Source organism: Pholis gunnellus (assembly GCF_910591455.1).
Source record: "Pholis gunnellus genome assembly, chromosome: 6".
In the NCBI taxonomy this organism is placed as follows: Eukaryota; Metazoa; Chordata; class Actinopteri; order Perciformes; family Pholidae; genus Pholis; species Pholis gunnellus.
The window spans coordinates 9,800,250-9,818,605 of record NC_136532.1 but is presented as its reverse complement, the minus strand read 5'-3'; the positions used below and the strand labels follow the sequence as shown (position 1 = coordinate 9,818,605).

General features: G+C 41.1%; 1 protein-coding gene across 1 annotated transcript in view; it reads left to right on the top strand.

The window, feature by feature from the left end:
• frmd3 (FERM domain containing 3) overlaps window positions 1-18,141 on the top strand; it is a gene marked incomplete at its 5' end in the record, with an annotated part of 51,059 nt that extends 32,918 nt beyond the window's left edge. Inside the window, 4 exons of the mRNA XM_079160870.1 lie at window positions 699-767; window positions 1,023-1,147; window positions 11,688-11,922; window positions 12,760-18,141. Of these exons, the coding sequence (XP_079016996.1) occupies window positions 699-767; window positions 1,023-1,147; window positions 11,688-11,922; window positions 12,760-13,240 (910 nt within the window). The 3' untranslated portion in view covers window positions 13,241-18,141. The remainder of the gene's footprint in view (window positions 1-698; window positions 768-1,022; window positions 1,148-11,687; window positions 11,923-12,759) is intronic.
• Between the last annotated feature and the right edge of the window lie 215 nt (window positions 18,142-18,356).

Sequence of the window (18,356 nt, the reverse complement as noted above, 5' to 3'; positions counted from 1 at the left end):
ATGATGAGTAATAGCATAAGGTGGAGTTTGTTGGTCATTTGTGCAAATGCAAAGCGGAAAGAGCTTTGTGGTCCACAAACGGAGCCAGTTTTTATAAAGCAGAACAGATCAGATCTTTTTAGACGATTATGGTTCCTTGCACAGCATTTTATAGCATAGACGCACATTTTGCTGCACACAGTATTGTGATTATCCACAACTGGATGACTACAACAACAGATGTTTCATCTCACCGGCTTACTTACAACCTAACCATCAATCTCAGCAACGACAGCCTAAAGGGTGGGATGGTGGAGACTTGAAACAGTGTAGTCAGAGTCCAGAACTCCAGTCGGCCAACCATCAGATTAACGGAGCTCCTGACCATGCTGGCAGGAATCTGCCTGCTCAGCAGCACCGATTATGCAACAACTGCAAAACACAGATGAAAAATCACGTGTCTCATCTGATGTAGTCTTATCAGCGAGACTCTCTTGTCTTCAACTTGACATAGACACAAAGACAAGCATCATAGTGATTTTAGCAGCTTTTCACTGGCCTCACATTCCAGTTTGAGTCTTTAACGCAATTTCATCCTGAGCCTTAAGTAGATCTGCATGTATTACAAAAAAAAAAAATTCTGCTGTTTTAATCCTTTTATTTAAAAAAAATGAAACCATTTTTCTTACTTATAATGAATGTGTGTTTGTCCCTGTTAGCGGAAGAGTTGCAAAGGAGGTGATAGAAGCCAGCTCAAAGATTCAGAGAGAGCAACCAGACGTTCGCAGGTAAGGACAAGTGAAAAGGAAAAACACACTGAACTCCCTTACACAGTTAGAAAACAACGCTATTGCCTGTTTGCAGTGATACCCTCCCACAGCGGGATATTACAAATAAAGATCTAACTATCATCCAGTTATGGAACTCAAAATGTGCAAGGAAAGATTGTGAAACTAGAGCAGATGTGCTATCATTATGCAAGACAACACACACCTCAACGTAACGCACAAAGCAGTCAGTGTAGTTGATGTTTGTGTTTTCAGAGCCCAGTTTGGTCAGAGTCGAAGTTTTAACTCTCTTAGCCATAAAAACCTCATCATGAACATGGAGCCACTGGTACCTGCACTGCCCTCCACCAACGAATACGAAGAGACGGCTACAGACACTGGTAGGATGTTACTTATTCTACACACACACACACACACACACAACATGCCCTTCTGCCTTAGACCTCTGGAAAGTCACATGGGTGTCCCTTGTGTATGAAGATGCACATGCACAAACACAGCCCTCAGACAGAAAGTGTTAATTGAGCAGCTGATGCTCCCATCCCTCCATCAGTCTTGTCTCCCTGGAGACACCAATCGCAGCACGCTAAAAATACCCTTCCCATGATCCTCCCTGAGTTTACCACCATGCCTGTGTGTGCCTGTGTCTCCATGTATCTGACTTTGTGTGTCTTCTAAGGAGGAAGGTACACAGAAACAGAGCCATGCTTATGTTGTCATTACGGAAAACTCAATTAGAAGTTATTTGTTTGGCTCCAAAAGGTCTGTCTCTGTTTAAGGCCTTGTGTGGTTCTGTGCGCACAATGCAATCTTTTAGTTGTTGTGATTTTTCTGTATATTGGCACATGTGAATATTCAGCGTTTGCGTCATAATAGCGAAAGTTTAGCACACATGCTCAACCATATTGTCTGCAAATTGACATTGGATTCTGTATACATGGGTGTGTGAGTGCGTATGCACTTCCATGAATTACCCTTCTCTATTCTGTTTTGTCCTATGTTAGCATTATGTTCTGTTTGTGTGTTATTTATTCTCCCTTCATATATGTACAGTAAAGCTTCCTTGGAACTCCCTATAGAAAAAATGTTTTTATTGTTATCATCATTACTAGTTTCATTATTATTATTGGTATTATCATTAGTAGAAGTTTTATTCATAGTAGTATATAACAGATTGTAATTCCAAAAATATTTCCAGGAAAAAACTACGCAATTTGGTAAATATTTTTGGGAAAACAGGATTTTTTGGAAAAGAGGAGCTTTATTTAAGCGCAGGTAATAATTAATGAATTATTCATTTATTATTGGAAAATGTATTTCCCATTTATGTTAGTATTTTCTCTATCAGAGTAACCCAACCAAGCAGTTAGTATTTAAGGGTTCTTTTCCCAGTGCACCACCTTCCCTTAGTAGATTTATGTGGTTTTATAGAAAGTACTCACAGCACTGTGGGTTTTAATGTTTCCCTCGCGTGACATTTTTTGCATGTTATTGTAATTCTCTGTCACTTTTCCTCTCCGTTATTAATCCTGACACTCTCCGCTGCGACCTATTATCTGATTAAAGCATAAATCTTTTTGTTAGTGAGGAGAAAGCAGGTAGGAAAGAGCTCTTGGTAAGATTACACAAGAGAAAACGAGAGCCGGGATGTAGAGAGAGAGATGTAGAAAATATGAGAGAGGAGAAAATGGACTGTAGGGTTGAAAAGATGAGCAAAGATTTGGAAGGATGTGGTCCACAGGCTCAATTTAGAAATAAGGATGTAGAGGAGGGAGGAGTGTGTGTGGCAAAGCATAACAGAAGAAAGTGACGGTGAATGTAAGACAAATTTCAGGGTATATGACAAAAGAAATTGGAGATAAAGAGGTGGAAGAGAAGGCAAGAAAAGTTAAGTAAGTGTGTGTGTCTCTCTCTGTGTGTGTGTGTGTGTGTGTGTGTGTGTGTGTGTGTGTTTTTGCGTGCGTGTGTGTGTGTGTGTGTGTGTCTGGCAGTGGGAATGACAAGGGCATAGTTTCAGTTTTGAAAGTAAGGCGGAAGTCAGGTGTTGATAATCAGGCTTTCAATAATAATGTCAATGCAACAGATGAGTTAGAAATATGACGCAAATTATTGTAGTATTAAAGGTTCAAGATACGAGATCGGAAGCATTTCGGTTGCCTCGCAACATGGTGACGCCTGAGCCGGCGGCTTGCAGCTGACAATGCTAACAGCATCAACAGTAGAAACCACGGCAAAAGTGCTGATGAGCCAACAGTGTTCTCCTCCTGCGACGACACTGTCGGTTGGGACAGCGTTATCAGCTGTAATGGTGGTTTCAGCTGATAATGCTCAGACGACATGTTGAGAGCTGTAGATGTTTACGGTCGGGCTAATTTTAAATACTTTATATATTGTTGGGTACTTCAATCTAGAGCAATACATACATACATACTCTTTAATCACATGTTTGTAGCGCTGCTGTCCTGTGAGAACCAGAACATTTCACTTGTTTTTAGCACATCATCACTGTCATCCTCACACACTGTTTACTGTTTGTGATTGCTCTGATCAGTATTTATGTGTGACTCGCATTAGAGGCCATGACGTTACGTCCTCGTCGAGTGTGGGGAAATATTGTTGAACAGAAATGTAATGTGACCGTATCCTAAGCACAAGCAGCAGACAGGGAGGGAGGGATGTCAGAGAGCACTTTGACTGATGCTCAGTTATCAGTGTATATCAATGTTCACCCAAAAATATGCAGTGGAGGTAGCTGTCTGAAGACTCTCCTCTCAGACTGAGCCACCACCAATCACAGGGCTAGAGCAGCCTCCAAAAAAGGGCCTCATAACACTCACTGTTGCTAGTAAAGCTTAATGCAGTGAGTACACAGTACTGTATGAACATTTTTATAAACCCAATCCAGTTTCTATCATCTGGGTTTTGGCAGCTAGACACAGTTTACAGAGATTTTAGTGTGTGAATCCAACTGTAGTGTGTGTGTGTGTGTGTGTGTGTGTGTGTGTTGCAAACAGCCTGTCCTTACTACTGAGCTATGGCTGCTGTGTTGTATCTTCATGCATCCATCCATCCCCTCCACATGCCACAGGACTCAACCTTTTATCCTTTCCTCCTCTCCGGGTGCCTAACTCCTTCCCTCCATCCTTTACACATTTCTTTCCTTCCTCCCTCCCTCCTTCCCTCCTTCATTCTCACACATCAACCCGACCCGTGGCCCTTAGACCTTCACACATGCACAGTTCAATCATACTGTTGTGTCACCACCCTCTTCAACCTCTTGATGGACTTCTCTCTCTCTCTCTCTCTCTCTCTCTCTCTCTCTCTCTCTCTCTCTCTCTCTCTCTTTCTCTCTCTCTCTCTCGCACCTCATCTGATAGAATTTATGGCCATCGACTCACTTTCTCCGCCTCTCCTCCTCTCTATGTCTTTCTCTCATCTTCCCTCATCCCATTTAGAGAAAAATCAATTCTTCTTGGCTCATGGTCAAAGAGGTGCAGCAGTAAGCATCCCGTCTGTCTCAGTTGGTTGGTTTGGGATGGGCAGGAGGTAGTCATCAAATCACGGGCCTCATGCACCACTGACATGATACAGTCTGAGTAATGGCACAAAATTCAATTTGAAAATGCCTTGTGTCCTACTGCAGTTCCTGCTGCTCTGTGTTGTATGCTACTGATTAAAATAGAAAACTATTTAGTTGTCTATCATTTAAAAATGTGTTGAACTGTGCAACAGTGAAGGGTTAGTAATAGGCTATTGTTAGAAATGTTTTGGATCCTACGTTCCTATTTTTCTGTTCATGGCTTTGACTGCAGGTTCCTATCAGATTCTGGTGGATTCACTACATGTTGCCCTAATCAATCAAAGGTCCGAGGTAAACCTAGAGGTACCCAGATTTAGGAAATGACAAGTTAGATGACCATGCAGAATAAAACAAGTGGTGTAAATATTGATGGTGCAACCAGTGCAGCTGCACATGGGCCCAGAAGCTGTCAATGGCCCACGTAGGAAGGCAGTTTTTTGCTGCTTTACTATTGTAGGAGACCTCTGTCACCCTCTCTTGACCGTTTCACTTCACACTTTTTGAGCAGTGTTGCTTATGACACAGGTGCTCCCAGTTTTTGTGTGTAACAGTGAGTTAAACTCCATGAATGCCTTCAAGTAAATCATTCCTTGTTTCAGCAGTTCATCCAAACTAGTTTTGTTTGGAGAACACCCCCTCTTTTGAACAGTCAGACTGTTTTAAGAAGGCTGCTGCAAGGACTTTGGGATAAAGTGTCCTCGAGATGGTCTAGGATCACCGTCTATATTCAGAGCACTAATCTCAGCCATTAAAGGGGAAACAGGAAGCTGACCCAAGGTCAGTGCTGACCTTGTTCTGTTTGTACAGCCTGTCCCCTTCTTATCTACCAAAATCCATACACACACACACACACGCGCACACACACACACGCACACACACACAGTGGTCATGTTTTGGCTACGGGTATCACTCATGGATGTTTCATGGGGATTAGAGTTTATATTCCATGTCTCACATTTGATCATCACTTCATCAGCACTCGTGCCCCTGACATCACTAAACACAACAAATGGGACCCTGTGATGCAACAAGTCTTACTTTTTCCTCAAGCAGTTCAATTGAGGAAAAATTCATTTCAATGCTAGACTTTGTCCTTTCACAGCCTGCGTTTGCCTGTATGTAATCAAGTGTTAGCTCAGAGAGATGTATTTGAGTGAAGTTTGTCTCTGTCTGTCAGTGTTGTAGCAGATTAACTGCAGAGTGAAACATAAATAAATATGTTTAATAAGAGGAAAAGACAGATAAATAAAGACTTGCAGAGAGGAAAAGAAAGTGATCCACATCCCTTCCTGGGTCAGGTCTGCCCCCTTTTTGTAATCAGAGTTAGATTAGCTGCCCCTCTGCTGCCAGGACCACCTGGTTATATATAGAAACTGCAGCTCTGGGATTGATCCTCCTCTAATACCCCTCCACTCTTTGTTAACATCGCTGACATTCACTGAAGGGCCAGCCACGTCTCTGTATCAGAGAGAGAGAGAATGTGTCTTGTCTCTCACCATCTCTCTCAGTGTGTATGTATAGGCGTGTGTGTGTGTGTGTGTGTGTGTGTGTGTGTGTGTTCCTCCCCATCCCGGCCCCCGAAGCTCAGCTGGCAGCGTGGTCAGTTGGGGTGTGGGGGTCTAACCACAGACAGCTGGGTTTGAAGTTTGTCATCAGACTGAATGATGGAGGTTCTTGAGCACAGAAAAAGCAGTGATGTTGGAGGCGGCCTCATGCAGAGCAGTTTGGAGCTGGGAGTTGGCGACCGACCCAACGCAGGCGACACCCTAAGCTGTGGGAGCCAGGGCAGGGCAGGGGGACTCGGGCTGGACGTGGCCCCAAAGAGGCTTGAGGGTGAGGGAATGGAGGAGGGACAGGTCGGGCCTCTGGAAGTATTCCACCCAGGGGAGTCTACAGATGAACAGGAATCATCTATAGTAGTGTCTGAGGCCTTGAGGTGCCAGGTGAAGATAACAACACGCCGGAGCCTGCATCTACGCATAGCCAATCACACGGCGCGGGATGTTTATGTACGGCTGGTGGGACATGGGGGACGCATCGCCGGAATCAGTACTGGACCTCAGAGAAATACGCTGGAACAGAGTAAGATTGGGTGCCAAGAGGCAGAAATATGTGTCAGAAATACATCAAGATACTTACAAGATTATTATAGTGCAGCTTTTGTCTTGCAGTTTCTTCAAGTTTAGTGGCATTCAATGGAGTTTCATTGAACCCTGTATTTCTTCAACACATCACATGAAAACTGGAGTACAGGCCTTTCCAGTGTGATGCAGCGTTAAACATGTTATACATGTATTTCCACATTTAAATCGGTATTGAAGAAATTAAACTTGCAGTAAATCTTAGCTAGTTCAGCCCAGTAGTTGGGTTGCCAGGTTTGTTGTGGCAACCGCATGGTGCAAACTGTGAGTGTAGTCTGTCAAACATCCTGAGACTCTCCAGAGATCCCTTTAATGTGTGTGTGTGTGTGCGTGTGTGTGTGCGTGTGTGTGCGTGTATGTGTGTGTGTGTGTGTGCTGATGAAGAGAGAGACAGAGAGAGAGAAAGATATTGAGTAGTATGCAGCATGCACAAAGATAGTGTGTTGAAGTAACTGCGGTACATACTGTATAATCCACTCTATGCACTTAGAAAGCGTTGATAGCTACAGTATAAAGTATAAGACAATACTTTAGCACGCTGTGTCTGTCTGGATGTGTAAAATATGTATGAGAGATGCAGCACACATTTGTTGTAAAACAACAGGGATTGAGGAAGGATCTCTACTTGTAGTTTTTAATTTTATATTAGTGATCATTTGTAATTCATCTTCATGAGGTTTAGCGGTGATGCTTTACAGCTGATCCTGTTTCACTTGAAGCTGTAAACAGAGAGCGGGAGGTTTTTCCATCGTAGTTCGAGGTGCTTAATTAACGATGTAGTAATCCCTAACATACATCGAGATTAATTGCTAAAACTTAGTATCAGGGGTCTTGTGTGTTGCTCTAGTAGCCTGAGTTGAGAAATTGATAAAGAGAAGAGCTGAGTAAACATACAGTACAGTCACAGCTCTATTCTTGCACACATGCACAGTCGCACAGATACATTTACTTTGGAGGTGTGTGGGTGTCAATGATGAGGTTGCATGACAAAGATGAATAGCTCTGTCAACACTTGCAAAACAGGGAAAAACCCGGCTCTGTGTTTGCACGAGTGTGTGTTTGCAGTGTCTACGGTGGCCACACAGGAATGTAGCGCCTCGTAGTGTGAATGACCTCTTCTGAGGAGAGGCTTGAATCAGAGCTAGCAGACAGTATCTCATAACTGGGAAAACAGCAGAAACTGTGTTGTATGTGTTGAGTGGATTTCTTACTTCGGACCTGGAAAAATAAAACAGCTTGTACTAGGTCAGGTTTATTTAGCCATGGTGTGAAATGACCATTGCTGCCCTCATAGTCAGTAAATAATAATGTTGCTATTTTCATTTACTGATACAGCGTCATTTTACTCAGCTGAAGCTATGCAATTAAACATTTAAGTTGCGTTTGAGCAGCCATAAAATAAACAATTATTTACTGTAGTTAAGACACTTTTGTTCTTATGCTGTGGTACCTGGACTGCACCAAGGTTGGGAATGCTGGGTTTCCTTTAAAGGAATACAGTATATAATTAAATAAGAGCGACATTTCTGAATAATCATCTGAGCTGTCCTCTAAAAAGAGTCTGTCTGATGTGATGAATGTGGGATGGGAGTCGTGACGTCACATTTGGACTAGCCTCCGTGTTCCTGGGGTTCACTTATCATAAGTCGAATCTCCATCCACACACCGAACTTGGTATAAGAAATAACCTTATTAAATTACATTTACTGTGAGCACAGAAAAAACTGCAGCTCCAATGAAAAAACTACAAGCGTAACAATTCTTAGTCATCGTGACCTGGTTTCATGCATATCCATGTAATGTATTTCATTTCATGTAATTTTTGCTGTTTGAAAGTGTCTGCAGTCTACAGGACTCTCTGTTATTATAAGCATCTCTGATCAGGTAGAAACCCTTCGATGTTTAGCCTGCTCATGACTAGTGTGGTGTTTGTTGAAGGCCACTAAAAACATAAATATACAACAATTTTCCAATGCAATGTATCACAGCATTTATAGCTACTGCTGTTTTCCAATGCCTATCCCTAGAATAGAAGTGCCTTCAAATAACAAATATAAAACATGTTCACACACTGCAGAGTTAAACTATATGTGCTACATTTTGTTGTCCTATTAGGAACTTGCCGAAATACTGATATATATTATTTGTATTGCACTATTGTATAACCTCTTTAGGGGTTAAGTTACTGATGAACTTGCCTTGACCGTGAAGTAATGAGGTGTGAGAAAATCATTGAGTGCATATTATATATCTTGGCTGCATCAAATGTTGATGATGACAGTCTCAATGTCTACAGATTGACTTTTACAGTTCTACAGATTGCTTTTAACAGGTTTAGACCTAAATATTTGACCTCAGAAAGTTGATTGATTTACTGACTGTTGATCTTAACATCTAGTTTGTGTTTCAGTGGAAAAACGCACACTGTTTTTTGGATATTTAGTATCAAAACAAGTTGTTAAGCCAACGGGCTATTGCTTCCAGGTGCTTTGACAATTGGTCTGTAATGGCAATAGTTGTTTTTCTTCGTAAGCGTATATGACTGGATCGCCTGTGAACATCTGAAGACCAGCGCCAAGACAGGAATGTGGTTATTGTAGACTAAAGATTATTAGTCCTAGCACCGCTCCCTGGGGGATTCCTGTTATCAATGAACAACATTGGATAATTAAAAAAAGAAAAGGAAAAAAGATCCTTAACTCGACATATGAAGCGAGCCACACAACGGCCCTGAGATGTGGGGTACAGCCTGGGCAGGTCGCCAGTCAATCACAGGGCTGACGCATAGAGAAAAGACAATCATTCACATTCATGCAACCTGTCTTTGGACTCGCCCCTGAAGGGCCTTTCTATTTGGAGTTTGCATGTTTCCTCCCACAGTCACAGTGCAAAGACATGCATGTTGGGATAACAACTCTTAATTGCCTGTAGGTGTGAATGTTTGATTGACTGGCAACCTTCCTCTCACCCAATGTCAGCTGAGATCTGGCCAGCCCTCCCAACCTTCATGGATAAAGGGGCAAAGCTAATGGTTTGATGGATTATGATTATTTTCCCACCACATTCAGCCTGTGGACTCTTTTGTCAAGATAACCATTGTGCAGGAGTTTTGTCATCATCGTGTTGCCATTTTTGTCGTATAATCATCTCCTCTTTTTCTGCACGGAAATACAGCTACTTTACTTGAACACATCCAACATCATCCTTTGTTTCTTATTTTTTTCCGTATAATAAATCTGTATTCAATACAAGTCTGTCTTGCCCTGTCAGCGACTGTGCACTGTGAGAAGATGAATCATGACAAATCCCTCACTGGCCAAGTTTGATGGACTATTTTACAAAAGCAGCAACCAGTAACAACTAATTCTAGCTTCTGGTCTTGCTTTCCTGTTTGCAGGTTTATTGTCTCTCTCCCTCTCCGAGTTCATTCACACGCCTTTTTGCTGACTCTGTTTCCATGGTAGCTGTCACCACTCGCTCCTCAGGTCCCCCCCCCCCGATGTTCGTCTTACATTTCTCTCAACTCATAGTTGAATCAGTTGGCATGGTAACTGATTAGTTAGTTTGGCCCTGAGTTCAAACAAACACCTGTCTTTCTGTGATTTCATCGATATTTCAATCTTTCTATTTTGACAATTCCTAACTCTGTTTGTGTGTGTGTGTGTGTGTGTGTGTGTGTGTGTGTGTGTGTGTGTGTGTGTGATCATGAGATAGAGTCTGGATTACAGAGGTGTTCACTGAGCCATATGTAACTGGACATTTACCCCAAGCTCCAATTTAATCCATAGCAGGAAGACAGCTGGTCTTATTTTTAACATTCACACATGCACACACACACACACACACACACACACACAGACACACGTGCACAAAAAGGTGTTCATGTTCAGATTCAGATTCATCGTGTGCTCTGACGCATCAGTGACGTCTAAACTCATCACCTCAAAGTGAAGTTCGGCTATCTACACACACACACACAGACACACTCACACACTCACACTGTGTCACATCAGGAATGACTGTACCCCTGCAGAGTCACTTCTTAGAGCTGAGAACTGAAATCAGCCTGCCTGAAGACAATGAGAGTTCAAACAGCACCATGAAGTCCGTCACAGCCTGAACAGTATTACTCACACTCACAGTGAATGTCCCCTGCCAGCCTCTATAGGCCAAATCCAACCAGATGAGAACACTTCTATAAATAACCATTTTGATGTCAACTTATAGTGTAATTGTCTTCTCACATTTTCAGGGTTGAATTTTTCATTTTACATGTCAGTATTATCTGTGGGTACTCTATCCATAAGAAATACGGGAACGCCATCATGTGGATCGAGTGTTAAACTGCAGCGTAAAGATCTACAGCTGAGAGTGGCACTTTGGCCCAATTACATAGAATAAGACTGTGTTTTGTGTATGTGACACATTCACACTGTGCACGTGACCCAGAAACTATACTCTATAACTATATATATACTATATATATATTTTCCCGTCCTTCTTCGCCACTTCTTGCAGGATGTAAACTAAAGGGTTCTGACTCGCGTAGACTACCGTGTCCAACTTACGTGCGCTTGCAGGCTAAACTTTTCTTGTTAGCTGTCCAATGGTGAGGCTCGTAGCTCGTAATTTCAAAGTAGTTTTATTCTATGTAAACAACAAAAAATAGACAAAATATTTATGCAATAAATGGAGTACCAAAACACTGACCTTCTGCTGGATTTAACTAAAAAGTCTATAATCTGCGGTAAGAAAAATTGTTGTTCCACATCCTGCTCCATCAAAGCCGAACTTGCACTGAAAACCTACTTAAAGGAGTCAACCAAATAGTATCCAATAGCAGGACAGACTAGAGGAGCCTTTATCTTAATAGGTCTAAAACACACGTCAAAGCACATTTTGCAACATGACCAATTAACATTTTAAAAGGCATAACACACATTACTTTTGCAATAAACTATAAAATACAAAAAACTGTTAACAATATATAATGGCTCTTACACATACTGATGGAAAAGGTGCGGGGCAACCCTGTAAATAAATATGCCTAGTAACATGTAAGCTCTTCAGTCTGACTCATGTGAGGATGTTTAACTGCATTCCTCATGGGAAATCTTTTTGATTGTATGTCTATATTAAGTTGTCTTGTATATACGATGTGATGTAAAACGTGTTTCTTCTGTCTTTTTCTCTCACCAGGTGTTGTCGCTGTGAAGGACTCTGTCCCCTTGTCTCCCCTCAAACCTTCAGCTGCACTTGCAAACACAGAGCAACAAAGTAATGAAGGAATCTCTGCTTTAGGCAATGACCTGCATCCTTCCCATGTTTCCATGGAAACCTCAAATCTCCGACCTCAGACGCCCAAAGCTGAAGATGAAGTGGAGGAAGATGACGAGGCCAGCGGTGCTCTCACCATTTCTGAGCTCGTCTACAGGTCTATAGAGTTTTATTACATTGGTTTTCATATAAGAACTACATTTTTTGGCTCTCAACTTTACTATTTTAGGGAAAAGCTCAAAGTTAAAAATCCACTGTGCACTATATCTGCTTAGCACCAAACAGAAGACAGACAAAGACAAAAATCATCAAGCAGCTGGTCAACATTTAGCAGCATAAGAGAGAGAGATTTCCCAAAGGAGTTGGTGGAGACCGAAAACAAAGCTAAAAGCCGACTGAATTATGGACATACAGTTGTCATGTGGACACTGCTCTAAAAAAATGTAAATGTCCTCCATATCTGCCGGATGTGTAAATAAGCCACTGTATGTCAGTGTTGTGTTTCCAGCTTGTTCCTGCTGCCCCCAAGTGGCAAGTCTAAGTTGACGTAGCTACAGAGGTTGAAAGTCACGAGGATATACCACAGCATTGGCTCGCGATTCTTCATATTTATCCCCAGTAAATAGTTAACAGTGGCATAACAGCATAAGATGTAAATTAACAGTTACTTACAAGAGTGTAGAACACTGTTGCTGTGCTGTTATGTAAACAAAACACATGCAAATCCATCCTTTTTCAATGCTACAGTGCACCTGGCATACACTGCTCTTTTGCAGCATGCTTTGTGTTTTCTTGGCTCTTGCCTCCCCATTGTTGAGGCGTACATGTCTGTAGCAACACGTATCTGTGTGAATGTCTCCTATGAAAGACGGGTTGAAACCTGCCTTTGCTATTGCTAACGGAAAACACCAGCTCTGATGCCTTCTTCTTCTTTTGGGCGCTGGTTATTTTCTACTTATGTGTTTTCTTTAAATATCTTCCTGCTCTTCTCCAGTCCTTGCGCCAGCATGCTACCCACCCCAGTGGACGACAGTCAGGGAGGCGTCGACATGCTCTTCTCCTCTCCGGTCCAGAGCCCCGCCAGGATGCTGAGGGAGCTCCATGCCGACCCTGACATCCAGGCCCAGCTGGAGGCTGAGAGGGAGCGAGACCGGGCCTACGAACGCACCCGGATGGCTGCCAGTGGTGGAATGGGTGGCGTCCTGACCAGCAGCCTGCGCCTGCTATCGTCCAATGAAAGAGTCAATGCATGTGTGCTGAGTGTGGCCCGCTTTGTTGCCGTGGTAATGGGTATCTTGCTTGTCACTGTGCCCACACTGCTGCTACTGCTGGAGTCAGACATTGACGTGTCGTTCCTCCACGAGATCCGCCAGACGCCGGAGTTTGAGCAGTTTCACTACGAGTATTACTGCCCGCTCCGCCGCTGGATCCTGTGTAGGATCAGCATGGCCATGGAGAACCTCTGGTCAGACTGAGGAAAAGAAGAGCCACTGCAGGGGGAAACAAAAACGCCCAAATGTCTGTCTTAATATGTAATTTAATCTTATATTCAGTTTCAACAACTGGTGAGACAAAACAACCAGTCTGCCAATGGGGTGATGTTATTTCACTTGTTTGAGAGCAAATTCAGTTTATTTTAAGAGCAGGTGCAATGGAGCACTCACCAGATTGCAATAGCATCATTTGTTAAAAAGAGGCCTGAGATGGATAAACTGTCAGGCCTTTTTGGAGAACCTTATTTTTGAATGAATTAGACCCGAACAAGTAGATTAGTTTCACCTCTTTGGCAGCATAAATTGGAGTCTTGTAGAAAAGAGAAATACGATTATAATCATAGGATCCAATCACTTGTTAAGACACTTTTGGCAGCGATGAACTGAAAAGAAAGGACAAGAAAGACTGAGCGTTGGAGGAAAAACCTGTGGAAGTGGGAAGATTCGTGAAAATATAAAAACAAGGAAAGTCGTGGATAGAGGGAAAGTCACAAAAGATTAAAAAAAAGAAATAACTGGTTGGTTTCGTTTGAATAGAACTTGTGACGGTCTGTTCACTCCTGATGCTGACGAGCTGATTCAATGACTCTTTGGTAAATAGCGCGAACCACTCTGATCGGTTCTGGCCTTCAGATCGGAACACCTGATTGGTCACAGAACCCGTCAGTCATGACGGAGTGGGTGGGGACAGAAAGAGAAATGATTGATTTGTCACTGGACGCAACAATAGCCACACTCAAAGGTACATTATATATATTTAAAAACAAAGGAGAAATATTGGTAACTAATACCTATCTTAAATAAGTTGTTTTTAACGTTTTGTACATTTTTATGTGATCCAGATCCTTCAGGAATTTTTCAGTCAGAGGATCTACTTTGAGCTTATTTTAAAATTAAGAGTTTACAAAAGATTACAAAAAAAAGCTAATTTATTGAAGTTTATCGGGGTGATGGGTGTTGAGAAATTCAAGATATTTTTTAAGACTACCGTCAGCATTTGTTCATCCGGTAGCACCCTGGGTTTTTCCTACAGAGGCGATAGCACAAATCTTTTACACAGACCACAGATTACTACCGTTTCAGATTATGTGATGTCATTTTGGAAACAGGAGGGCAGCAGAGGAGAGAAACTTTAGTCTGTTTGTGATGAAAAAACATGTGTTTTGTTGAACTTCTAAATGTCTTCTGAACTAAATATTAGCTCGTTAATTAAGGCTACTAGTGCATCTTTCAGTGTGTTTTAATGTGTATGAAGAAACGCTAAGGGACAAAAAGCTTACTTGTAGGCTCATGGTGAAAAGTTACTTTGTTGTAATAGTGGATAAAACCGTGATTCCGGGTCATTTGTTAGTCGACGGTGTGCCACTTGTGGGAGAGCGCTGTGTGTATTTCAGAGGGATTTGAAGTGATAGGATGGTACACTCAAAATCCCCAAAGGAACAGGTGTGTATACTCCAACCTGACTGCTGCTACGTGACAAATGATGGGACAAGTGAAGCGCTTAATGGTCTAAATCTCTCATACCGGTCTTTCTCTGGTCATTTTCGGGTGAAGAAGATGTTGATCTGACTGAACGAATGTGGCACAGTTGGAGTACAGTTGCAGGTATTTAACTTAAGCATTTTAGTCACTAGATAAGAATAGAAATGATTTGTAGCCTTTTCTATTAAGATCTGTGATGTGTTTATCATTTAGATGACTGCAACTGTTTATTCACTTTACTGAGTACATGGCAGTATTTGTTCTCATTTAAATGGCAGTGACCAACACGTTATCAGGAGGAATGTGCTTCTGGTTAGTTCAGATATTAAGCTGTGTTCACAGACATTCACTGCTGATATGGCTGAGGTTCCCAAAAGGTCTGGAGGGCTGTTGTGAGAGATGGAAAAAAGTCAAGGTTAAAACCCCCGATTATGTTATTTAAAAAATCTCTATTTGGTACAGAGATATAGAAATGAACTGTAGATGTGTTGGTCTTTGTAATGCAGTTTATTTTTGTGTACTTTTACAAAGTTGCGGTCACAGTATGAAACGTAACAGAGACTTCCACAACGTAACCTCATGACGTAGCTCATCATTGGGCTAAAGACTAAGTCCTGTCGCTCTGATGGGAAATTGCATCGGTCACTTTTGGAAACTTACAGCCGTCGCCGTGTGATTGGTCATCATACAGACAGTGCCTGCCTGTTACAGTGGCTCAGCATGGAGAACAGAACGGAGAGCTACAGAGATGAGAAATTACATCAGATCAAATGAAAACGGATGGGTTTTTTTGTTTTGTTTTTTTGCTCAAAATGTAGTTAAATTTGGATCAACTTCTCAGGAAAGGGCATTAGCAGTTTATGTTCAAATAACAAATATATGTTTAAAAAATTAAAAAGGAAAGAAAAATGCATCTAATCACAACATACACCATAACATGTATCCATAACCTTCATTCTGTACATGTCTTGCTATTATGCTATTATGAATATCCAAACACTTTATATATTTATACCAAGTCTGTAGCTGGATATAAATATGGCTGTGTTGTTGTAGCCTCATTTCACTCAGCTACATATGCATCCAGACATATTACCCAAAACGATTTTACTGTTGAGAGTAACTGTTAACAGTTTGGCCATCACAGCTGAACCGCCATATTGCTTTATTGCAGAGCGGACTGTCAGTTGGTATGCTACTATCAAAGTAGGAGTAGCAACATGGAGTCGAGATCGGCCGATCTTTCTATCAAAGCTCTCACACAGTATTTAGGCTCTTATTTAAGAAATCTCTCTCCATACTCTTTGGCTGCTACAGAGGCCTTTGCAGGGCACATCACCATCAACGCCCTCTTATTATAATCCATCAAATGTTGCTGCCTCATGATATCAGCTGCTTTGTCGTGGAACTCCGTTATGCAACGACAAGCTTTATGCATATAGCAAATATGCAGTAACAAAAGAATCACGCTTGTTTGGGACAAAGCATTTATTTTCCTACTACAGCATGCACTGAGTTTCAACGCTGAAACCAAGCGAAGGGCCAAACCACTATGATGACAATGTGTGCATTTAACATCACAGACTCTGGGCTTCACTGTAGAGGATGAAGCTGATCTATTTGCACTGCTATATGATCACCCTTGATAACTAACAGAGGGGGATATCATCATGAACTATCGTCCTGTCTTATTGAACTGTTGCTCCTCCAGTGTGCACATGCACCAAAATGCTCGAGTGATTCACTGTAGATTTAAAATCTGAGTTTTCTCTGTAAAGGTGTCATGTACACAGCTGTGCAGACATAGTGTGTGTCCGGCTTTGATCCTTTATTTCTGTGCTTAATCCTCCTCTAACTAACCCAGGGTATCTCTTACTCTGACCTCTCAATGCAAATCGCATGCCCTCATCTGTAAATACCGTGTTTATAGTTGTGGCAAAAAAAGAATTGAAGATTTCCATCCTTCCCTCCCTCTGCGTGTCTTGTCTCTATAAAGCGTTCTAGATTTAGGCTTGGCTGTCTTGATCATCTTAGATGAATGCATGTTTCCTGTGTTTTTTCCAAGATGAGGAAGAGGCAACAGATTGAGACATTTAAGTATTTTCTCTCAATAAAAAATAAGCATTGGTCATCTGAGCAGTTTTGTGACCACATTTAAAAAACCCAAATATGTCATGCAGTGTTCTTTGGGCTTCATTTTAACCATTGGCTTGACAAGACTGAATACTAAATTAAAAAAAACAAATTTCTCAGAACAAAAAGAAAAACCTCTTGATGTCTGCTTGGAAAAGATCATTTAAAATCTGTTAAAGAGCAGTTCTAAAGCTTGATAGCTTCATTGCGCTTTTGCTGTGTGTGTGTGTGTGTGTGCATCATTAAAGCCAATCTCTAAATGCTAACACTCTAATCTCATTGCTAACGGAGCATGCTATTGACTGATTGAATTCAGAAACATTAATTGTTTAGGTGTTCAGTTTTTAAGATGTTTAAAAAAAACACAGAAGAGAGAGAATAGAAAGTAAAACTACACCTCAACTCATTGCAAACAACAAAAAGCCTTTCAGTTCTGTGATCAAACAGATCTTTGGCCCCATATGACACTGTAGCATTTTATTAGTTTGTCGCTCATTTATCAGTTTAGCCTTCATGAGTTTAAGAGGGAATTTCACCCCTTTGAGATTTACAGTAGCTCTTGTTTTGAGCTACTGAACTGGAGCTCTTGTGTTTTACAGCATATATATCGACCGAGAGTACAACTTGTGTTGCCTGTACTTTACATAAAACTGTGATTAAAAAAATTATCAAGATCATTCACCAGTTGATGTCATATCTGAGGTTTTACTGTATTACTAAGGTCCTGACATGAGTCAAGTATTTACAAACCTTAAATTTAATTACCTGCCTTTAATTATCAGCAAAGATAAAACTACAATGCTTCACAGACAACAAACACCTGGAATTCAAAGCTGTTTAAATCTAATACACAAATTTTGCTTTTGCCTGATTTATTTAAGATTTTAAATATTTGAACTCAGGTCTACTATTATGCAAAACTATTGGACATCACATGGTAAAACAGAAAACTAAGCTGTTGTTTAGCATATTATTTTATAGTGTTATTACACAGTGTTGTGTGGGCATGTACAGTAGCAGATTCTCTTGCACGGTCACTTTTTTGTTTTTTTTTCATTCAGTCTCTTTTAATAATAAACACTGGGAGATATAATTTAAGAAGAATCAGAAAAAAGAAAAAAAAATCCCTAAATAATGACTCTCCTCTCTTCTGGGACAACCAAGCCTTATGAACTTTGTGAAGTAAACTTTTTGAATGTTTGTATGTTATTAAAGAAAAAAATGGATTGTTTTATATGTTAATACTGCCACAATAAAGCTCCCTAATGAATATATATTGAAATAAGGCGCCTACGGTGTGGATTATTTTACATGTTTGTTTATTGTGGTCAACAAGATCAAGATGGGTTTAATCTCTGAGGCATCCAAAAACATCTCAAGCCATTAACATGTATAATTATTGTACTTTTCCATAATAATCCTGTCGGGACACATTGAAGTATTAAAACTGAGATCCAAGACAATTTTTCCGAAAACTTTCTCA